This window comes from Schistocerca cancellata, chromosome 2, assembly GCF_023864275.1.
Source record: "Schistocerca cancellata isolate TAMUIC-IGC-003103 chromosome 2, iqSchCanc2.1, whole genome shotgun sequence".
Lineage (NCBI taxonomy): Eukaryota > Metazoa > Arthropoda > Insecta > Orthoptera > Acrididae > Schistocerca > Schistocerca cancellata.
Window position 1 is genome coordinate 471216619 of NC_064627.1, and position 25440 is coordinate 471242058.

At 43.5% G+C, this 25440-nt stretch overlaps 1 protein-coding gene and 1 non-coding gene across 2 annotated transcripts in view; one reads left to right on the forward strand and one right to left on the reverse strand.

Annotated features, from left to right (window-relative positions):
- Positions 1–25440, forward strand: part of LOC126155320 (serine-aspartate repeat-containing protein I-like) — a gene marked incomplete at its 5' end in the record, with an annotated part of 71917 nt that overhangs the window by 3308 nt on the left and 43169 nt on the right. The window contains one exon of the mRNA XM_049916220.1: positions 1–1597. This exon is cut by the window's left edge and continues 2715 nt beyond it. Within this exon, the coding sequence (XP_049772177.1) occupies positions 1–1597 (1597 nt within the window). The remainder of the gene's footprint in view (positions 1598–25440) is intronic.
- Trnat-ugu (transfer RNA threonine (anticodon UGU)) lies at positions 9789–9863 on the reverse strand. The gene has a single exon. It is a non-coding gene; the product is annotated as a tRNA-Thr (tRNA).

Genomic DNA, 25440 nt, shown 5'->3' on the forward strand with positions numbered 1-25440 from the left:
GACAGACACAGACACAGACACAGACAGACACAGACACAGACACAGACAGACACAGACACAGACACAGACAGACACAGACAGACACAGACACAGACACAGACACAGACAGACACAGACACAGACACAGACAGACACAGACAGACACAGACACAGACACAGACACAGACAGACACAGACACAGACACAGACAGACACAGACAGACACAGACACAGACACAGACACAGACACAGACAGACACAGACACAGACACAGACACAGACAGACACAGACACAGACACAGACAGACACAGACACAGACAGACACAGACACAGACACAGACAGACACAGACACAGACACAGACACAGACAGACACAGACACAGACACAGACACAGACAGACACAGACACAGACACAGACAGACACAGACACAGACACAGACACAGACAGACACAGACACAGACACAGACACAGACAGACACAGACACAGACACAGACACAGACAGACACAGACACAGACACAGACACAGACACAGACAGACACAGACACAGACACAGACACAGACAGACACAGACACAGACACAGACAGACACAGACACAGACACAGACACAGACACAGACACAGACACAGACAGACACAGACACAGACACAGACACAGAGACAGACACAGACACAGACACAGACACAGACACAGACACAGACACAGACACAGACACAGACACAGACACAGACACAGACACAGACACAGACACAGACACAGACACAGACACAGACACAGACACAGACACAGACACAGACACAGACACAGACACAGACAGACACAGACACAGACAGACACAGACACAGACAGACACAGACAGACACAGACAGACACAGACACAGACAGACACAGACAGACACAGACACAGACACAGACAGACACAGACACAGACACAGACAGACACAGACACAGACAGACACAGACAGACACAGACACAGACAGACACAGACAGACACAGACACAGACACAGACACAGACAGACACAGACACAGACACAGACACAGACAGACACAGACACAGACACAGACAGACACAGACAGACACAGACAGACACAGACACAGACACAGACAGACACAGACACAGACACAGACACAGACACAGACACAGACACAGACAGACACAGACACAGACACAGACACAGACAGACACAGACACAGACACAGACACAGACAGACACAGACACAGACACAGACAGACACAGACACAGACACAGACACAGACAGACACAGACACAGACACAGACAGACACAGACACAGACACAGACACAGACAGACACAGACACAGACACAGACAGACACAGACACAGACACAGACAGACACAGACACAGACACAGACAGACACAGACACAGACACAGACAGACACAGACACAGACACAGACAGACACAGACACAGACACAGACACAGACAGACACAGACACAGACACAGACAGACACAGACACAGACACAGACAGACACAGACACAGACACAGACACAGACAGACACAGACACAGACACAGACAGACACAGACACAGACACAGACAGACACAGACACAGACACAGACAGACACAGAATCTGCTCGGACTCTCGAAGTGTCCTCCTCGCTATTGGTCAGAAGTACCTAGAAGATCGGACCTTGCAAGTTCAGGACACTATCTTTATCTTGCAAAGACTGGACAAAGAAATAATTTTCTGCTGGGTTCCAGGGCCCATACGGATTCGGGAAAACGAACTCGCTAATGCAGCTGCCAACGAGTCTTGCTCCCTCCCACCTCCTGCTCACTATTCAGCCCCCCCCCCCCTGCGCCTCATGACAAAGACCACCATATCTTGGTGGAATATTCAGTGGTCGGAAGTGAGGAATAATAAACTACGTTCCGTAAAACCTTCAGTGCAACCGTGGCTTCCCTCCTTCCGACCACTGCGAGCTGAAGTAGCAGCCCTTACGCGGCATAGAGTAGGGGATGTCCACTTAGGTTGCAAGGAGCCTCCAGTACTTCACAGGTGAGAGACACAGTTATCAGTAAGACATATTTTAATTCAGTGTGTTTTCTATGACGACCTGAAGGTTGAGCCGAGTCGCTGAGTCTCCTGCAGGACCTGACGGAATTCTTCCCAAAATACTGGGTGCGAGATTTTAATGTTTCGTAGTGGGTCGGTCACCCATTATTTCTAAGTAGGCATCCATCCACAGTCATCTGTTCCCCTTTTAACCGTGTCTTCAATGATATCTTATTCTTGATGTTTATCTAATTATTAAGCGCTTTTCTGATGCTCGCCTTATCTGGGTTGCCTTTCAGTTCTTGTGGGAGAATGCAGCTTGTTTTTCCGATTTATTGTTATTTTTTTAAATAGATTTTCACCACGCTCGTATTTATATCGCTTGTGCAAGGGCGCTGATGACCTCGCAGTTTAGCACACTTACCTGTAACTCGTCGTCGTCGTCATAGTAGCCTGTTGATCCATCATGGGGAACGTAATCCTACAGCGCTTCTGCGTTGCATGGATTAGTCAAACCCTTAGTACGCTTCGGTAGGTATGTCGTACCGCATGTCAACCTAAATTCACTATCGTGCACTTCAAATCATTTTAGTATAATTATGGCCTCGTGACCCGGAGAGTTATCCCACTGGAAAATGCAGTCGCCGCCGGGGAAGATACCAACCACAAAGGGGTGCAAACGGTACGCAGTAATATACACAGCACTCCACTGCTCTCACTGTGCCTTCGATTAGTATCACACGTCCTATGGAAGCTCCGGTAAACGTTCCCCTTATTTAGGCTTATCATATTTTTTGGGTCCAAGCCATGACCTAGCACCATATCGTTTTGGGGCCACCCCAGAATATATTTTTGAAATTGCTTAAGACTTAACGCCTTACTGAAACTTGAAACTTTTTTAATTCAGTTGTATTTTTTACTAGACATAGCTGTTTGTACTGAATTGTGCACAGTGTGGCCGGCCGGAGTGGCCGAGCGGTTCGAGGCGCTACGGTCGGGAACCGCGCGACCGCTACGGTCGCAGGTTCGAATCCTGCCTTGGGCATGGATGTATGTGAAGTCCTTAGGTTAGTTAGGTTCAAGTAGTTCTAAGTCTAGGGGACTGATGACCTCAGAAGTCCCATAGTGCTCAAAGCCATTTGAACCATTTTTTTGCGCAGTTTGGGCTGAGCAAGTAACCAGTAAAACAGTTCTATCTAAATCACATTGAACTCTTCTGATTTTCGATCCCCTTTCTCTTCTGACCACCGAAATTGCTCTTAATGTTACCAGCAATGTAACAAACCAACTTTTCAAGTTTGTACTTTTTCACACGATGCAAAAGATACTGAGTCAAAAGTCTACCAGTTTCGCCGCCGGTCATTACATCCTCTAATCTCTAAAATATGTTAAGTCTACCCATAATACAATACCGAGCCCACTGGCGGGCGTCCGAAGCGCGGCGTATTTTTCGAGCAGCCATTAGCCTGCATGCTGCAGTATCTGGGCAGCACTGTCAACATAACTGCAGCAGTAGGACTGGAGGAGGAGGAGGAGAAGGAGGAGTTAGTTGCTGGGCTGAAATCACATTACATATTTAGCTTAAAATAATTTGCTAGGCAGAAATTTAAAATTATATTAGAAACCAAAAAGCCTGCTTTGACTTTCACAGAATGGATAACATACGCTCTGCACGTCATATTACAATTTCTGATAAAAATTTCTACAAAAAATAGTTTAACTGTCTAGTGGTGATCCACGTGAAACGAAGCTGATTGAACTTGGCTCCAAATAATAACACACAGGTACAAATACCACTGTCAAATGACAGCTCCGTGCGTTTTTTTTAAAACATCAGTCGTCAATGTGGCCTTAACAATTCATTGAACAGAGCAGGTCATTTGGATAGAAATACTTGCAACATTAATTTCTTACCACAAGCAACCCACATACAAACGTTACAAGGGAAGACACTGATACGCTAAACTAGGACTGAATTCGTGACAAGTGTTACACACAGTACCTACTGACTTAAATTTTAACAAAACGCGACCAACTCGTGATCACGACACGGTTCAAAACTTAAAAGGAGAGTAAACACATTACTCGGATTTTATATGTAACCAGGGCTCGGGAACAGTGTAATGAGCACAATAATTCTCACCCGTCTCTTGAGAACCTAGAAGGAGATAGCCACCGCTGCGTAGCTTAGTTCTCGAGACTAACAAGAAATAACATGGCGACCACAGGCTACCGGACTGAATAAGAATTGAAAAGACAGCCAAGCACAGTGTCACTAACTCGTTGCAGGGTCCTCCGCCACAGAATTCCAGAATACCACGCAGCTCCTTGACTTGTTCTTCAGGATGCTGACAGAGCCCTTCGAGACGCGCGTGCCCCCCGTCGCATCGCGGCCCACGCTGTTACTCCAGTGACAGCCGCACTGAACACAGCGCAACACAGCTGCCTGCCGCGGCCTCTGTCGCCAGTGGCTCGCGGCACCTCGCGGCGAGCTGCCACACAACCCAGGCGCTACAGTGCAGCGCTCTCCATCGGCAACGCGCGCACACCTCCTAACAGCCTCCCGCTCTTTGTACTAGAAGCTCTCTGACGGAAAATTTCGAGAGAACAATCGAACGAACCAAGGAGATAGAAGAGAAAAAAACACCGACGCAAAAACGATTTGATAAAAACTAGCCGCTGACGGCTTAAGGGGCTCCGGAACGCCCTATACTTGCAATGTTAAAACAACGCTTATAAATTACATCTTTCTTCACAAAGTATTTGAGGTAGGAAGTTGAACTTTTTACAGATTATTTATTGGAATATGGGCTACAACTTAACGCAGGGATTTTACAAAATTTAGTTCAGTTATTAAAGATGATTTTTTTCAATTGTAATGAAAATTCACAACTTTTTGCAATTTTTTATTTATATATTCAAAATATACAGTTTTTTTGGAAAAAGGCTGTGTTAAATTATGCAGAAGGTACTGTGTAACATTTACTGAAAGTTTGAAACAAATATGTTTGGAAGATCCTTAGAAAACATGTAATTAGTATGAGAAAATAAAAGTTTTGGGAATCGAGCGACAAAGATTGGATTAACTTTTTAGTGCATTCCAGGTCCATAGGATGGATTATCTTCATCCTCTGCAAACTCCTCCTCCAGCTTCCTCTTGTTCCTCCTCCTGTTTACTCTTGCTTGTATTTCTAGACTCTTTACAGCCCTGTCTGCAGCCCGAAGGCGTTGCTTGTCTAAAGCAAGCATCGCTCGTACCATGTTAGAACCTATCTTCATTCCCATATTTCTAAATACCTTGCACCTTACAATGTTGCCATCATTGAAAGTCGCAACAGCATCATACACACCAAAGTGAAGTGTTTCTATTCCAACAAATACAGTCTTGGGGATTCTCGACCATATAACACTATTTACACTTTCATTGGGGTTTTGAGTTTTTCCGTGAATACACTTTTTCAACAGTTCAGGTGCTGCTAAGTCTCTGAAAATAGGTTAGCCACAACACATACTTTATCTCACATCACTAAAATGTACCTGATGAACACGGACGTTAATAATAACACCATTTGACAGCAGTTTAACAGCGCCACAGTGGGTCACGCCCATGTAGAACACATTTCAAAAAAAATTTAAAAATAGTTGTAGTCTTCGGAATTGAATAAATTATATATCTATTAAAAGGTAATAGTCTGCAGATTCAGAAAACGAAAAAAGGAAAAATTGAACTTTTCATGATTTTGAGCCTTTCCGGAGCCCCTTAATGATGTAACAATGATCGTTATTCATAAGACCTGCCGATATGTCTCCATTGAGTAACGGTCCAATCTCGATGAGCTCGTTACCACTGCGATCGGAATTGAAGATGTCGTTGGCTCAACTCAGGAGTTGGTTTCCAGTTTTTTTTTTTCCCAAGAGTTGGTGGTCTGTAAGTTATCTGCGTTTCATAACAACATTCTAGCGATGGCTCATCTGTTCAAGCGATTGAACTGCTAACATCATCTGTCGCCCCGCACTGAGTCACAGTTACGCAGACAATTTTAATGTCACTTCTTTGCAGAGTGAAACGTACTCTCTTAAAGATTGAAAGTCACGAAGATCTCATCCAGCTGCAAAGCTGTTAATTCTGCACAACTTAGGCAGCGTGCTTGTCTAACGCTTCTCATTTATCTTTGCAACTTCTCGGCTGCTCTCATCACACTGAAGGCGCATCCCATTTCAGCACTTTCTTGCCCGAGGTGGTCCTCTGTATTCTTAAACACGAGCTCAGGATCAGTGAATTACGAAGCTTTCTACCAGACTATGCCGTTGAACCTGTTCAAGGATTTGAACCGGCTGCAGACGATCAGTGACTGGAGAGAGATGCCATTTATGTGAATACTGCTTGTTTTTTTAAAAAAAATCTTTTATTTACGACTTTATAACACTTATACAATCTTTAACCACTTCCTTAAGTCATTAGTGGGTCTTAATTTTATACAACATTAATTGCAACTAATTACAAATTTAATGAGTGAGTTACAGTCATACCTTGATTAACAATGGGCAACTAATTTATTATTATTTACTTCATAAGACCTACGCATAACTAATCTCTACTGCCTGCAGCGTCAGTAGTTCACAAACCTACTTGTAGAGCCTTGCTCATAGAGTTAAACCCGATGAGCGTGCCCCTGAGGCGAAGGATGTTATTCGCTGCAGGTTCCTAACTAATTTCCTAAGTCCTACTAATTAATTCTAATCTGTCATATCCGGTGATTGTCCTATATCGGTGGTGTTTTACCCCACTCCCCCTAGTCCTGCCCGCGGCGGATTCCAGACTGTGAGGAAAGTCGGCCTGTCCACGCACAGGCGGTATGGGAATAGGGCACTGGATTCAGCTAGAATTAGGTATGTCCCAGGTTGTTAGTTAATCAATGTCCCTCATCTTCAGAGTACTTAATGGAAATTCCGAACTTCTCATCTATAAAGCGGATACGTACTCGATTCATAAGTCACCTATACCAGTGTCCGTCGCAAAAATACGTCTGTTAATTGATTTGCTCTCTTGTTCTATCAGTTATGCTGAGAGAACCCTGCAGTAGCTTTAGTAAATTACACTGTAGGAGATACTGCAACCAGTTGTTATTCAATCCAAAATTAGACTTATAACAACCATAGAGCCATTCAAATTAAAAAATTCTCACTCAACAAAAACTCTATAATCAATTATTAAATAGTAAATACCTAAAATAAAATTATAGTTCTAGAAAATAAATTCACGGCCTAAGACGAAAAACTTCATATCATTGGTCCCACAAAACAATATTTTAAATTAAAATACTTAAGCAATTTATACAAAGAAATACCCTTTAAACAAAGAATATTTAAAGGCAATCAATGCAAAAGTAAAAGATGATATTCACGAAAATAACCAAGTTGTTGCAGAATTTCCTACAGTGTAATTTGCTCTCTTCATGTGCACAATCACTACACTCAGTAAATTTGGTGACTGAAGAAATTTAGAGAGAGAGCTGGAGTTCAGGGAGACAAAATAAAAATTTGAGATTTGCTGATGACACTGTAATTCTGTCGGAGACAGCACTGTACTCGCGAGAGCAGCTGAACGGAATAGACTGTGTCTTGCGGATATAACATGTACATCAACAAAAGTGAAACCTATGGTAGTCAGACGATGCTGAAGGAATTGAATTACGAAATGAGAAAGTGGAGTTTTGTTGTAGGCAGCAAAATAACTGGTGTATACCGAAGTGGACAGGATACGAAATACGAACTGGCAATAGCGAGTAAAGCATTTCTGAAAGGGGAATTTTCATCTTTCAATGTAAGTCCGTTAGGAAGTCATTTCTATAGGTGTTTGTATGAAATGTACCCTTGTACTGAAGTGGAACGTAAACAATGCACATTTAATCAAGGAAAAAAAAGCTTTTCAAGTGCGATGCTGAATGTTAGACGGATTGATATAGTAACTAATATACTAAATCAAAAATAGAGCGGGGGAGGGGGTGAGAGGGGAGATGGGAATGTGGCACAATTTGAGTAAGAGAAGAGATTGGTTGATAGGGCAAATCCTGAGGCATTAAAGCCGACGGCACACGGACCGTGCTTTCGAACGTTAACGTCGAGCGTGCCAAGTTTAACGTGATGCTCAACGCTCAGGAATGGTGCGACTTGCGCATACGGTACGTGGGCCCCAACGTGGTATACGCGATCGCAACGCACTCCAGCGGCAGTTGAGGGATGTTACTAGTTCGTAAGTCACACTGTTGCCTCAACGGGCGCGCGTAAAATTCCCACGTTAGCTCTATTAAAACGCACATTTCCTCCATCGTCCACGAAAAGGAAAGTACCATGTCCAATCACTAAGAACAGAGACATATAAAAGTTACATTACAAACAGTGCGGTACAAATTTGGAATACTTCTCCGCATAAGATAAACATTATTTCATCATTCCCACATTTTATTAAACCCCAAGGTCAGTCTTACTTAATCACTGTTCCTACCCAATAGCAGAATCTTTGCAACATGTGAATTACGAATCGTAAAAGAAAAAGGAGCATAATATCTTTATACAAGTAGCGCAAGCTGTCCTGTAGATTAAGCCAATCGAACAAAGTCACCCCTCAAACAAAGGTGAACTTATATTTACATAACATCAAATATCATAGTATATACTTACATTAAACTAAAGTATCAGAACTTAATAAAAACGCTAATGTTAGTAAATAAAATTTGGGAGTGTCAAGACGCGAACCTCCGCCCCAACTATGAAATCAATACAAGACAATGACGCTACTCATTACGCTAATCTTATCTCTCTTTTTTTTTTTTTAATCTCATTTTGTTCTGTATTGTTCGTGCACTTTGTTCCTGGCGGACGTCCGGTGATACTCGTTTAGGTTGTTAGTTGATCTGTTTACTCAGTTTTTTTATTACAGAGGGTAGCTAAACCCTCTGAACGAACACGCTGAGCTACCGAATGTACCAAAAACAATGCGTTTTGGGTGGATCTTCCGTGTGTCACTGCCTTCAAATAGCCTACTCTCATAAGACGCAAGTTACAATAATTCTTTTGCCGTGAATATGATGTTTCTCGTTTTTTTTTTTTTTATTGGAACGAATCACACAGTTAACAGCGGGTTTTCCAATGATTCTGAATTTTCTGGTGCTCAGAAACGGCATATATACATGTAAGCTTGAAATGAATGCCAATATGGCGCCTCACAACTCTGGACTGATGGGAGACGGCGTGCGTGTGACGTAGGTGTCGTTGTGCCATCTCATTGGTCAACGCTCAAACGCACGCTCAGAATATCTGACATGCCAGATATTGCTCTGCACGTTCGGAAAGACTCCTGAACGTGCTATTCCACGCTATGACGTCAGAAACTCGGCACGCTCAACGCTCGGATGCACGGTCCGTGTGCCGACGGCTTAAGGAAACGTCAGTTCAGTAATGGACAGAAGTGGGGAAGGGAGGGAGGGGGATGGTAAAATTGTAGAGGTAGCCCAAGGGGTGAACGTAGTAAGAAAGTTCAAGTGGACGTAGGATGCAGTAGTTAATTGGAAATGGTGAAGGGCGCTGCAACGGGCTGGATTGAAAACCATGACGCTACACAGGTTTTGCGTGCGCTTAAGGTATTTACATCCTCCACTGGCTTTTGTCGGTATACTTCTTTACTCTGTTTTATTTATATTTATTTATTTATATTTATTTAAATGGACACCCTAGCTGCAAACAGGCGTTGATGTACTTCACTGGGGACATGTTGAAAATGCATGCCCCGACCGGGACTCGAACCCGGGATCTCCTGCTTACATGGCAGACGCTCTATCCATCTGAGCCACCGCGGGCACAGAGGATAGTGCGTCTGCAGGGGCTTATCCCTTGCACGCTAGGCGCACTACGAATCTAGTGGTGTGGACATGTTGGGAATGTGGATCTCACTGGGTGTTCAAATGGCTCTGAGCACTATGGGACTTAACATCTATGGTCATCAGTCCCCTAGAACTTAGAACTACTTAAACCTAACTAACCTAAGGTGTTGTGTGCTGTCCTTAGGTTAGTTAGGTTTAAGTAGTTCTAAGTTCTAGGGGACTGATGACCATAGATGGTAAGTCCCATAGTGCTCAGAGCCATTTGAACCCCCCGTGAGATCCACATTCCCAACATGTCCACACCACTACATTCGTAGTGCGTCTAATATTAGAATTTCTACTTCTTGCTTCATAACAACAAATGAAATCTTCCCTTTGAAATTAATTCTCTTTCTCAATCTTCGCATACAAATTTAAATGCTGCTTATTAAAAGTGGTTTGCTGATTATTTCGACGAAACATAGAATGTGTCATCGTCGTGGCCCTCAGTCGTTACCTGCAATAGCACAAAACTGTTCCTTACCTTTTTTACTGTTACTGGATCGCCATCTGACTGCTACATCGAACTGCGACATGAATATACTTACTCTGTTTTCATAATAAGTGGCTGTATTTATTACGAAAGCTGACGTTATTCTTTAATAGCAAAGCTGACGTTATTCTTTAATTAATTTGACTGAAGTTACGTAATTCATAATTAAACTTTTTCTTGACAACAATAAAATTTTGCAAAGTTTTACGTTGTTGATTTTTGGGATGGATTATAATCAGAAATGCAATATTGCTGGCAAAAAGTGATTATATTCTGAATGAAATGATTTTACAAACGTTCAAATGGGACTTACTTTTTACAGTAATCTTACAACTAGCATTGCGCAAACATACCTTCAGTAGTCTTGAGTTTCTCAAAAAAATAATTCAATAATATTAGTTCTCTTATGGTAATAGTTAGCTGCTGTCTCTGTACATCCGTTTATAATCTCTTGTAAGTCATAGCTAGTGGCTGGCAGGCACACCGCTCCTCTCAATCTCTCGCTTCAGACCTGCTACCGACTCGCTTCACATCTCGCTTACTTCCTACGAACGCTGAAGTGCGGTCTCTCCTGCCAACAATGCTTTCTGGTGCAGACAATCCCTGCTACCATTACAAAATGTATCATTGCGCGGTCTTTTCCGCTCTTTCCTTAAAATGTATCCATATTAATTATTCCTACTTAATCCTATTAATAAAATATAAACATCTTTCATAAATTGTGGTTTGACAATAGAAATATGCACGTCTTACAAGCGTACCCGTTAAATGAAATATCGAGGCTACCAGAGGTTTCCAACGCATTATTATTTCGGAAACGAAGACGTCATGAACAAAGGAGCGAAGCAGATAGTGAAGTGTCAGAATGAAACCGTAATAGACAGGGGTAAACACTGAAAGAAGAGATGGTTATCCGAATAAACTTAGTGTACAGATGGCCAGAACCAAATGGAGGAGGAGAAGAGATCCTGCCTCGCGGTTCTAACTGTATCGGAAGGTGCTGAGAACAGGACGTCTCCGCCGTCACTGTATACGTCTGTGTCAGCTGGGATGGAGGGCCGCCGCGCCTTTGAGCTGTGGGCTCAATAAAGGCCGTGGCACAGTGGGATGCCAGGGGCCACGGCAAACAGTCGCCGGGAGGGCGACGCAGCCGGCTGCCCGCGAGGGGCCCAGCTCTGACCCACCGATGTTGCCTGCTCGCCGCACCCGCGGCTGCTCTCCCCTCCCCCCTCTCCCCTCGCCCCTGCTACACCACACCACTTACGACCACCAGACTAGCATTCCCCGGCTTCATCACTCATTTTGCATTGCTCGCCTATAACTCTGGCCGTGTCACGTGCTAGAAATTCCACGCCCACCACGAGAGGGTCGGTGCACGGCGGAGGGCGTCCAGAACCGCCCCGACCAAATTCCAATCGCGGCAGCTAGCGTTATTACACACGGTCAGCCTTAGTCCCCGCGTGCGACGGCTACCGTGCTCCAGCACTGGGGGTGACGGGTGAATTTTCATCTTCCGTCTGATGTGCCTTATGCCGCGTTCCTACAAGGAATAAAAACCAGAGGGATTCTCAATGGCCTGGTGCAAGAACCTGTCACTCGATGACCACGTTAAACTCTCATAATTTCTTCACCACTATGTTATCACAGTTCTATTGGTAAGTTGCCAAAAAGTTTATTTCTTATCAATTCTTCCCGATTAACAAGTTACGGTAACTAGCATCCCCATTTTTTCCCTATTTATGTTCGACTACAGCAGATTAAAAAATTTGTCGGTTCATGCTTTTCTGTAGGTCATCTATATGAACCATAGTTTTATCCACCAAGCGGAGATCCTGTATATGCTAACTGCACTCCTCTTTCAATGTGGTTTACATTTTAGCATTATGCTTAACAATGACTCAACTTTTTAGACGTTGAATCTTTCACACACAGCTTTCGTGACATCTTTAACTACGCGGTGTTCATTATTGCTGTTCCTGTCCCATATGTGTCAACAAGCACCGATTTGCTCTTGTTCTCAAAGTATTTTATTGGAAGATGAGTTTTGACACTTTTGAGGCTCATCTTACGCTGTATAAAGTCGGCGTTTAGTCATTGGATGATTAACCTTTGAAAGGTGGCTACACTGAGTCACAGCGCCAGAGATTGCGCCAAAGAGTATTATTCAGCCGCCTCCACAGGCAGTAGTTGTTCAGAAGCGGTGGTAGGCTGTGCTTGTCGTGAAGTCGTCGTAAGAGTTCTTGTCGAGAAGCGGTGGTAGAGAATGCTTGTGGAGATGTTGCAGTAGCGTGTCGTTGTTGAGAATATCCCATGGAGAGTGCTTCTTCAGATGTTGTCATATTGCTTTGATGGACCAGAGTGTACTTTTCGTCAATATATATGAAGGTAAAAAATTCCTTTTTTTATTATTTCCATGTCTTAAACAATAATGCCTCTTGGTCACAGGTTCAGTCAACAAAGCATCTGGCTCGTGTTCATGTATTAGACTGTATTTCTGGTTTCTATGTGCAATTATAGTATTTCTGGTTTTTTTAATTACTTCAGTATAAATGGTGTTTAAAATATGTTGTCTTATTGAGGAAGTACCGTGCCAGATGTGTACGTTGAATCACACTTCCACACACAGAACAGTTACATTTGTGTTTTGTTGTTTTGTAGGTTTTATAGTTGCTGGGGACTTAATTAATTAATTAATTGTGCGAACGGAAGTTTTGTTTCATCTCTTGTTGTTATTCTATGCAGTCAGATTGCGGAGTAATACTAGTCAGGGCCAACCGGTTACGAGACCGGACAAACAGTAAAAAATATTTGCATAATCAAAAAAAAATTAAGCCCCCATGCACCTTTTAAGACGTTACGCAATAAATCAGTTCAAAGTTTGAACTTTTGGACAGCATACTACATTCACTTCAGTCTTGTAAAGTGAGACGCTGCGAGTAGAAACCTGTTCCCTATTAAACACTATGCCATAACAACATTTTATGAACACACCTTTTGTATTCAATATAGATTATCACCTGAAGATGCACCTATAACGATATTCTTTTCTTTTAATTTTTTTTGTTCCTATGAGACCAAACCCCCCCCCACACACACACACACACACACGAGGGAGGATTCGTACCTCCGACGGGGGAAGCCGCGCGAGTTGTGGCAAGGCGCCATAGACAGCGCGGCTTTAACGATATGAAACCGGTTTTGTTGTGCAATAAAGAAACCTGTATACAGTTAAGGCGAACTTCAGGAGTTGTCATTCATTTTCAGAAAAAAATTAAATTATTTTTAAAGTTATTTTGGATACTTTTTCGAAATTTGATAACAGTAACAGTAAAAATTTGCCCAGACTTCTCACCACCATCACCCGTTCACGCCATTAAGTATGACGAGAATTCAAAAAGCAAGTTATAAATTATGATGGTAGGCCAGGAAGCTCATATTGACTGATACATTTCCAAAAGACACAGAAACGTGACACTATTTTCCAACATGGTGACAGTTCCTATAAACAACGGACGGAACGTTCAACTAATCGTTCAGTTCCTCAACGACAGAAATCCGCTCCTTGGTGACGGAGGCATTGGAGAACCCCAAAGCGAACTTTCGTATCGTGGGAAAATCACTCCCTCCATTTGATCTTTCAGCTTGTTGAAAAATGGAATTCGCATGGTTTAAGACCTGGACTTGGCCGTCGGCGTCACCCACGTCTGCGCAGTCATGGCCAACGGTCGGACGCTACATAGCTTTTGGTTCATAGGCAGCCATGATTTCACGATGAATCTCTGTTCAATTTAGATAGTTTATGTACAAGAATCGCACCGTCTCGAGTACTTCAACTTTGGAGCAGGCTTCACGTTGTCGCGCGAGTTCACTCTCTCACTGTGGTGCACCTGTTACCCGTGCCGCAACAGAACTCCCTCTGCGGGAAACGCTTGCACTCCCTTCCCTCTCTTGTTGCGCAATGGTCTTAGCGTACGATGACGTGTGTCTTTCTGAGGTCCCTACGTATCGTAAGTCCTGTACGAGGGGGACGAAGTGTCGTTTGAAAGTTAAATGAATGTATGAAACTACATTTGAATCCTCTTTGAACTATATTTCCTGCTCTGTACAGAAGTCACACTCACGGTAGATGACTTGGCACCTCACCTTAAGTAAAAGCGACTCTGACATACCTTGCATCTGAACACTTACCATTACAGGACGCTTACAACATTTCTAAAAGCAAAATTCGGAAATTTTTATGCGAATTTGTCGCTGTTGTTTACTATAGTTTCGAGGTAAATCGGAAAGTTAGACTTTATTCTCAACATTGCTCTTGTAATTTTTATCTTCAGAGTTGACCAAGATTCTCTAAATACATTTCCTTTGCTTTATTTTGTAATCAAACTTTGTAGTACAGTGTAGGGCTGTCGTTATTTAGTGATTGTCTCAGTAAGAAGTCTATATCATCTTCATAAGATTTTAATTACCGGTAGTTAAAGAGCACCGTAAATCTCTGAACACACAAACTGACTTTCTATTTACACTTAATCGTAATATTTACATTCATTTAAAAAAGCAAGAAATCGTTATAATTATACATCTTGATAACGTCACGCTACCAAGAGTGTAAGTATATGGGATCGATAATATCAGAGGACAGATTAACTGAGAAAGAAAACCCAATATCTGGTTGGAACAAACGGCGAACGCTTTAGGGGTTCCGTGTAATGCAAAAATGACCATAAACATCAAAGGAAAGAACATAAACCGGCCGGAGTGGCCGTGCGGTTCTAGGCGCTACAGTCTGGAACCGAGCGACCGCTACGGTCGCAGGTTCGAATCCTGCTTCGGGCATGGATGTGTGTGATGTTCTTAGGTTAGTTAGGTTTAAGTAGTTCTAAGTTCTATGGGACTGATGACCTCAGAAGATAAGTCGCATAGTGCTCAGAGCCATTTGAACCAAATAACATAAAACGCTATTGTAAGGCAGTTAAGCCGGGACAGAAGAAGAGACTCGCGAACAGAAGCTCCATACAACAGAAAGCCGCATGGTACGATGAGTACCAGGAGTAACACTGAAAGGCAAAGTGCTCAATGAATTCAAAAGAGGTAGTAGTAATGTTGTCCCCCATAAACGAAATAAAGAATCGTGGTTGAGGTGGTGCAGTCACGTAACACAAAGATCTGAGGACTATGTTGTGAAAAGAACTTCTCCGTAACTACAAACGGGGAATGGAGAAGTCCTAAACCAGCAAATTGAGAAATATCCAAACTGATGTAAAGAAGCTAAACCTTAGCGACGGTTGTGGTTACCAGTGGGACCGAAGGCGCAGCATGAACAGGAAATCCGACCACAATAACGGGAAAAGAGAGAAAGATGCTGAAAGTATAACAACTTTACGATATTTCCTGTCCTGCGGTAATATGAACAACAAGAAGTCCATACTCTCCGTTGATGCGTTACTCCAAATGATGCTGCGTTGCTTAATGACAAGTAAGTGTTTACAAAGAATTGCTGAAGACTCGACTGGTATTATTAAAACAAGGTTTAAGAACGTTTTGCCAGTTTATTATTTATTTACTTAGTTGAAGACAAGGCTTTTTTTTTCTCATGACTTTAACTTCCTACGTACACAAACGAAATATTCTAGACTTGTTCTGTCGAAAGCAGAATGAACAGATCCATCCAGCTCTTGGGCGATGGTGAGGAGAAGGTGCATGTTGTCATTGATTTAAACGGCTTTTGCCCTTTCTGTCAGGCCAGCTGGCATGAGTGTGAGCCAGTAGTGGGTTTCCATATGCCAGTTGGGTCTGTGTGGGGGCTGGTGGGATGCATGCCAACGCTGTCGAAAAGGGGCTTTAGGGCTGGATATTGGTACCATCCCCATTCTCGTTTTTACTAAACATACACACATCTAGTGCGTTGAAGATATTGTGTCGGTATGTTGAACTGATAACGACAGGTGATTGTTTGCATAGAGACGATTATTTTAATATTTGGTTACTGTTTGTAAGAACAATTTAATACCCAGTGCAAAGTGCCTCATAGAGCGAACATTACGACTGCGAGAAACGCGAACTCAAATCAGTACCGATGGACAAAGCCAGAATCATCTTAATAAGCAGAGTTTCAAATCGAAGTGCAGGTTCAGAACACTGTGATAAGTTTGTCGCCACTCCAGAGCTCTTATCTTCCAGCGGTCGTACTATATGCCCTATAAATAATATCGCTGCCATTACGAGTCTCCATACCGCTGGAGTGGGGATGTTAGAGAACTTCGTACCAGGACTACCTGTAAAATAACCTCTGATTCGCTATTAAAGAGAAATAGTCAATTTTTAGGCGCAGTCTGTTCTTAACATGCTGGCGTTACATCCCCAGATAATCGCCACCAAGATTGAAATATCTGTCGTACGGTGAGCTTGTGCATCCCTTCGACAAGGAGTTGTGCCACCTGGTGGTTTAGCCAGGTGTTGATCTAGTTCTTGAGAGTAACGTCGGTCATATGTCTTAAGCAGCCAGACAGGTCTTCATCTTGGGAAAGAGATGAAAGTCGCATTGGTACCAAATACGGACTTCAGGGAGGATGTTGAAAAAATCGTCAGTCAAAAATCTGCTTTTCCTTCGTTCAATTCGCAGTATGGGATGCAAATCGCCGTGAAACAGAATGATCGTACGGTATCATCCAGCGCTGTTTCTTTTGGACTGATCTTTGGAGTCTCCCAAATCCATGATGTCACAGTATTGTCATGCATTACTCTAGTGAATTCCGTTCTCAAAATTTGTTTGCGATCTCACAAGAACTGTAGCTGCTGCTTTGCGCTTTGGCAGCGTCTGTTTGAATTTTTTGGGATTATTTGGAGGGGAATGTGTATCCATTGTTCGGACTGTTCCATATCTCTTCCTCGGTCATGATACTGTTAAGAAGTTTCTTCCTTTCTGCATTATAGCGCTGATGGAATGTCAAGGACGAACCCATTTGTTCAGTCTTGTGAACACCAGTAAAACATTTTGGTACTCACCGTGTACAGAGTGTATGGTATCCTAACTTGTAACAGTGTTAAACGGGGTTGTCGTTGAAATCTGAGGTCCAAATTCAGAAACTTCATTAATTGTGAACAGACATCTCGCACTAACTACTTCGTTAACTTGGACAAGTACAGTACTTACGTATGAACGTCTTTCTCGACCACTTTCACCATACAAATATGTGCGACCAGCTTTGAATTTTCTGCACCACTCCATCAGTAGTAACGTCATGCCCATGCAAACGAATAGCCTACGACGAATGTCGGCGGCATTGAGTCTTCATGGTTGCAAAAAGCCAATGACAGAACGTACCCCGCAACTGGCGGGAGAGGCAGTAACGTCGTCAATTGCAAACTCCTGCTACTTACACACTGACGAACGCAAAAGTTTGTTGGCTGATGCAACGTGACATTCATTTTTAATAGCCAATCGTAGATTAATGCATCAATTGCCCTCTTACTTGTTGGCACACCTGAGCCTTAGAAAAGAGACACGTATAACTGTAGTTAAGCTTTACAACAGAACATTTCTCCAAAAAGGCGGGATAACTGCGACATTTCGAGGCCGAGCCGGTCGGCGCGCCTTACCGTCCACCCCGTCACATCTGCTGTTAGCGCCCATATGGTTTCACTATGAATAGTGCTGAAAAATGTAGAATGATACAGGCCTAGCTCCACTTGCTAATACTTAAAAAAATTTTAAAAATTAAGTTTTTAATACTTTTATGGACACACTCTACTAAATGTGATTGGTGTTTGCTGATCACTGTGAAGCACTATAGGGGAAATTTGAAATTCACTACAGGCATGATATCATAATCATTGTAAAATGTATTATTCCCTTTCCATGGCCTAGCATTCACACAAATTTCTGCTTGACCTAGGCAGAAGGATCCATGGTCGGCAGTTTCAGAATGAATGAGTCAATACTGTTACCTCGCAACACCAATCCCAAGCTTTCTCTGGAGCATTCCCTTCAATTAACTTGAGCTCTGCGTTACCACTGTGACCTGACTAATTGTAGCACATATCGAGGACAGTTAAACTCGCTTGAAGTGCCAACCTAACGTATTTACGTGATGTGCAGCTGCAAGGCACATTGTCTTTTAAAAAACACGTCAGAATTATGCCAAAGTATTAGCGAGTGCTGCAGGCACACATCTTTCTCCTAATAGTTATATTTTTCATTGTGTTAGTATGTTGCTGTTATCTTGTTACACTAAGGTCCTGATAGCTAAAAACGGAGTAAAACGAAGTTTACTTTGACCGATTACTTAATACTAAACCAGACTATTTAAAAAGGATTGTTTCTGGGCCATAGCCGGCCGGAGTGGCCGAGCGGTTAAAGGCGCTACAGTCTGGAACCACACGACCGCTACGGTCGCAGGTTCGAATCCTGCCTCGGGCATGGATGTGTGTGATGTCCTTAGGTTAGTTAGGTTTAAGTAGTTCTAAGTTCTAGGGGACTTATGACCACAGCAGTTGAGTCCCATAGTGCTCAGAGCCATTTCTGGGCCATAGCAACGTGGACAGGAAATTCTGGAAAAAGAATATTTACTTTCCTGCAGTGTAGAAACAGTACTGTCCCTTGACAATAAGATAAGCTACAAAAGTGTCGCATTCCTTATGGAACAACAAAAAAAAAATAATAAAAATCACTAGCCGACTCTAATCTCGATTTTAGTTCGTTTTAAATATTACAGTCTATATGTTCCATTCTCAAACATTTATTTGCTGACATTGTTGTCATTTAAATTTAACTCTATATTTAATGATGAAACAATACAAATTTGGCGTATTGTTTCCTTAGTGTTTCTCATGAATGACCTGATGGCTTTTCTTTATTAAATCAACCGGTGATTTGTATGAATGTGCCAGTGAATAAACATTAAAAAAATCGTCGCTGACTGTCAATATGAACATGCCGGACATTTTTGGTGTCTCGAAACAACATTAACAGTGAAGTCTGATTTGGTGTCTATTGGCTCCGGCAATATTTCTTCCAGATGTAGGCCACATTCCACTTTGTTGTAATACCATCAAAGTCAGCTTGTAATGCACCACTGATGCCATATCTCGCTTGTCTGTATTTTTGCTACATACGGCCGACCCGTGTCTTATACGATACAGGCGTCTGGAGATGTTCTAAACGTTTGAACAGAGAAATGAGTTTTTAATTTGACGTGTCTCAAATTTGCGGTAGATATGTTTATTCCAGGGAGTGGTATTTCTCCAGCGAGTTTCATTTTCGGAGGTAAATCACATTATTTTATGACATGAATGTTACATATAACCAGGCTGTTAATACCGTTCCGTGGATTAAATGTTGCGCATTGCTGTGTAACTTACCGCTCCGGTCTGAAATCACCTGTCATCGTCATTAACCGTTCAACCCATTGCTGGGCGTCCTGACCTCATTTCCTCAGTCATTTCCTAAGCAACTGAATCTTCGACTAGATGGCTCCATCCACAGAAATCTCCAGCTCCTCTCAGTAGAATGTAAAGAGGCATCTCGTGTAAAAAGTTAAGAACTGACCTCATCAAGATTGTTAAAATTGACGATATCGCTAATGATGCTACTGTTGTGAAGGTCGTCATGAAATTGAACGTTTGACACTTCATACTGTTTGCTCAGCGGCTAGGTGCGCTGCTAGAAACAAATTCCGTGGTCTCCCCAGAGTACTGTGTGCTCATTTGTTTTAGTAGAAGGTGGGCCTTTGTGAGTTGATTTTCCGGTCTGTGACTGACTGGGCGCGCCTCTATTGTGGTAAACGTCTGCTGTTTTATTGCTGACAGCGTATTGTACTGGATGATGTGTGAGCTAGTCGCACTGGCTTCCGTTGTTCTTCTGTGAGTAGCAGCTCACGATCCGTCCTCATTCATCGTAAGATAGAGCCACCGGATGCGCTGCAGGTCCATAGAATACCTTTCAGTCTGTTGTCGCCGTAGGGAACTTGTCACGAGATTGGTTACAACGCGGATTCTGGCTTGAATTTCAAATTAACAGGGAACTTACGCTTAACTCTCTATCTATTTATCTATCTATCTATCATTCTCTGAGTGTTTGTAACGACGTTGTTAGTGTAATTTCAAGTGTTGACGCAGCTAATTTATCAGGACACCCTGCTTTATGTGATCTCCCCATACACTGCCGTTTGTGAAAAGTGCTACACTGAGAAGGAATTACTCGAATACCGCCACACTTGGTGGAAGTGGCAATGGAAGCCGCGCGGGATTAGCCGAGCGGTCTCAGGCGCTGCAGTCATGGACTATGTGGCTGGTCCCGGCGGAGGTTAGAGTCCTCCCTCGTGTGTGTGTGTGTGTGTGTGTGTGTGTGTGTGTGTGTGTGTGTGTGTGTGTGTGTGTGTGTCCTTAGGATAATTTAGGTTAAGTAGTGTGTAAGCTTAGGGACTGATGACCTTAGCAGTTAAGTTCCATAAGATTCCACACAAATTTGAACATTTTTGGCAGTGGGTGTGCAAGCAATACGTGATACGTTTTGCTGCGAGATGGGGTACACGTAGGCCGAGCAGAACCGTCTAGTGTCGGTCCGACAGGGTCGGTGTTGCGCCTAGTGCAGTCGGTGCACAGCTGTCACACAAGATGGAAACAATACACTGAGTGCCAGTATGCCTCGTCGACGTCAAACGGATGTTAAATTAAGAACGCTGTAATACAACACAATGAGTAGAAAAAATGACATTCAGAACACTAAGTGAACATTGGTGATCGTGTGTCATACACAACAGCAGGGTTACAGTCGTAAATCAGCTAATCATTCGCTCAAACAAACAGTACAACACAACTTCGTCAGGCAATTACAATATTCTGTGTTAGTTCAAGGTGGCAGGAATGTGAGACAGAAAACAGTAGAGTCGACACACAACGTTCCGGATGGTGCCGACATTTAACGGTCAGTGCTTGAGGCCAACAAAAGTTGGTATATTGGGGGCTCACAGGATATCAATGTGTGTAGGTTACTGAAACCTGGCTGGTAGGAAACTCAGATAGCGCACAAGATAAGGTTGTTGTGATGGTGGATGGGGCTGTAAACATTTGCTGTGAGTTGCACAATCTAACACACAACTTTATTTTCTAAAAACCACTCATTTACACATTGCTTTAAAGATCACAATTAAACAATATGGCTGAAGGCGTTATTGAAAGGTGTTCACGTAAATCGGCATGTGAGCGAGTTCGAACGGGGCAGAAAGATCGGTCTCTGGGATACGGGGTTGTCATACCGTGACATTTGGACTCGCACAGGGCATGCTGCTGCGACAGTGATGCGTGTGTGGAAGCAGTGGATATAGGACGGTCATACGCAGCGACGAGCGGGAACTGGACCACGGAACATGACAACAGCAGGGGATGACAGTCATCTTGTCCGAATGGCCATTACGGATCGTACAGCGTCATCCACAATGTTGGCTCGTCGCTGGAGCACTGCAACAGGTGTGGACTTGTCTGCATCGACGGCGTCTACTGCAGGTTGAACTGATTGCACGCATACCATTACGTCGGCTTCCATTGTCCAGAAACCACAAGCTCCTCTGACTGCAATGGGCACGTGAACACAGTCACTGGGGTGCTGAGTGGCAACAAGTAATTTTTTAGGATGACTCCCGCTTCAACGTGTCCTACAGTGACGGCCGCATACGTGTCCGCGGCGATACCGTTGTGAGCGCAACCTGGAGGCCTGCATTGCGGAGCGGCATAGCGGACAAACACCAGGTGTGATGGTTTGGGGCGCCATTGGTTACAACAACCGATCTCGCCTCTTACGTATTGCGGGCACCTTGAATAGCAACCGGTACCTAACGGAGGTTATGGAGCCTGAGTTTGTCCACCTGCTTCAGCCATCTCCACTGGCCACATTTCAGCAGGACAATGCTCGACCACATATTGCGAGGAATGTACAGGCGTTTTTCGAAGAGCGACTGGTACCATTGCTTCCCTGGCCTGCACGTTCGCCAGACATGTCGCCCATCGAACATGTCTAGGATATCGTTGGTCGGCACCTGGTACGTCACGGTCCTCCAGTAACTGGTGTCACGGATTTGTGGGCTCTGATACAAACTGCGTGGAGGGAAATCTGTCAGGAACGTATTCAGAACCTTATTGATTCAATGCCACGGCGTATAGCAGCTCTAATTGCAGTCCATGGTGGCCACACGACGTACTGAAGAGTAGCGCTCAGAAGACATGTACAGATTTGAAGAGGTAATCACTAGTTACTTGTCATGCACCTAACCTGTAGTATTAAATTAATTGAATTCATACGTTTCCTTCTTGGTATAGCAATTTTCGCAAACGGTAGTGTATTATTTCAGGCAAATTTCTAGGTTTTTCGATCAATGAGGTTACGGCCATTTACGTAAACTTCTTCCACTTCCAGCCTACTTCATTCGCATTAGTAATTATGCTTCAAGGATTCTGCATTGCCCAAAACACAGTTTCACATGCGTTTCCCTTTAACCTTTCTTAATATAACAAATAAATGCTTGATGTGAATAACTTGTATACAAGTTGGTTATGTCTTCGTCGCTCATATTTGTAATCAGTGTAGAAAATGAATAATTTTAATTCGATGTCAGATCAAAAAATATTAATACTTTTAATTACGTGATAGATCATAACTAGATGCGGACACAGGCTTTCAGGTGCATTGGCCGGCCGGAGTGCCCAAGCAGTTCTGGGCGCTACAGGCTGGAATCGCACGACCGCTACGGTCGCAGGTTCGAATCCTGCCTCGGGCATGAATGTGTGTGATGTCCTTAGGTTAGTTAGGTTTAAGTAGTTCTAAATTCTAGGGGACTGATGACCTCAGAAGTTAAGTCCCATAGTGCTCAGAGCCATTTGAATCATTTTTTTCAGGTGCATTAACAGACAGGTGACAAACAGCATGACATAGCGAGTCGCGAGGCAATCGAAAGCTGTTTGCTTCTCAGTGGCTGACTAAATACGCCAGTGACGATTCTTCTTGACGTTCGCCAAAGCGACGAGGGTCGAGGTCATAGGTGTCAGTGGTATCCTTCTGATGTATGCAGTGGGGGAATTTCTAATGGAAGTTACAATGATAGTTACACATTAAGACGATCACATGTCTAGGAAACCTTCCAAGGGATATTCCCGACAGATGTTACTGAGGGCCGTGTGTACCCAGAATCAGTGTGGAACGGAAGGAATAATCTGAGCAGCTGAAGTACAGTGACGACCCTCAGCAGCAAAAAAAAAAAAAAAAAAAAATGTTCAAATGTGTGTGAAATCTTATGGGACTTAACTGCTAAGGTCATCAGTCCCTAAGCTTACACACTACTTAACCTAAATTATCCTAAGCACAAACACGCACACACCCATGCCCGAGGGAGGACTCGGACCTTCGCTGTGACCAGCCGCACAGTCCATGACTGCAGCGCCTGAGACCGCTCGGCTAATCCCGTGCGGCCCTCAGCAGCACCTGGTGAAGCAATACACACTACACACTTCACCTATGAGATGATGGCGATAGACTCTGGTGGACACAAGGCCACTGCAAGCTAAGTAGCCATTTTCAGTATTTATTGGAACAGCATTGAAAAGAGACTACCTGTCTCTGTCTTAAAGAACGAAGTTACAGGAATTCCAGTGAGAAGCGGGAACAAGTTACTGGTTAATAGTTGTCTGTTCTACACATCCAACCCAATCAAGGGCAGCTCCTCCCTCTCGTCTCCGCAATAAATGTTTACAAACAAGCTGAGTAAACCCATATTGTCGTTTACGTCCTGACTGCGCCACACAGAAAAAAAGTTGGTGTAGGGAAACCGTGCCAGAACATGACACTTTCAGAAAGTTTTTCAATCAAAACGTACACATTCAGCAGCGCTTTTCGTTATTCATCTTTGTGTCTTCCGTAGTAAGCCTGAGGCTCATATTTTAACACATTTTATCATCTACAACTGATCAGGATTTGTTGAAAGTCGTGTACTCCTTCTGGAGAACAAATTTAGACCAAATATAAAGTGCTGGTGTTGTCGTTTTTTTTTTACCTTATTGTTATTTAACCCATTACTACTACTTGTTACTTCTGTCATCAGTGTATGCTAAGCGTAACATCACTATGTACAGGGTACGCTTAAGGCAAGCAAACAAGGACACACATCGTGAGCTTTCGTAAAGAATATCGTCTCAAGATAAACGACTTCACTTAAAAACTAACGTTTAAGCTTGATGTTGTATACAGCGTAGTGTTAATAACTTCGTTAATGGATGAAAATTGTTCGGAAAAGGAGGCAACATTTTGCAAACATTCTGTAGAAACTTCCGGTCAATCTTCAGTGAAACAGCTAATAACAAGACGTACAGCAGTAGATTGAGAAAATGTCGTTTGCGCTGGAGTGCGGATTCAGTTCCAAAGAAACCTGAAGATAATAGCGCCAATTATTCTCCGCAGATGTACCGCATAGTAATTTGCAGTGTAATGCATGTCGAGTTAAGTGTCTGCGAATCTCGGTGAAGACTTGTCTCGGATACTGCCGAAAATTTCTGCTTGCTAGTATAGCCCGCCCTGTCATTCGAGATGACACAGCGCCGTAACTGCCGGTCCGCAAAAAACTAAGCAAATGAGGAGGCCACTAATTGCCACACAGTAGCGCCCGCCGCGGCCGTCCACTGCTTACAAATGACGGTGATTACCGTCCTCTGTCGCCAGAGCGCTCTGCGCTGCGGCTGCACCGCACCGCAGCGCGCGGCGGGGCAAGTTTTTTTGGCCTCGTGTGCCTCCTGTAGCGGCGCTGGCAGCGGGGACGTCTTCATCCTGGCTGCCCTTCTTTCTGCGGCCCTCTACCTGTCCCGACCTGCCCTGCCGCGCCCTTTTGTCCGCTGCCCTGTCACCGCTACACTGTCATAAATTCCAATAACGGCCGTTTCAGTCCCATCCTGGCCTTTGTCCGCGCAGCGAACTGTTTTGAAGTGTGAGGTGTCCATTATTTGATTGCTGTTTGTCACTCCTCGCCCTTTGGTAGTGCCACTGCCT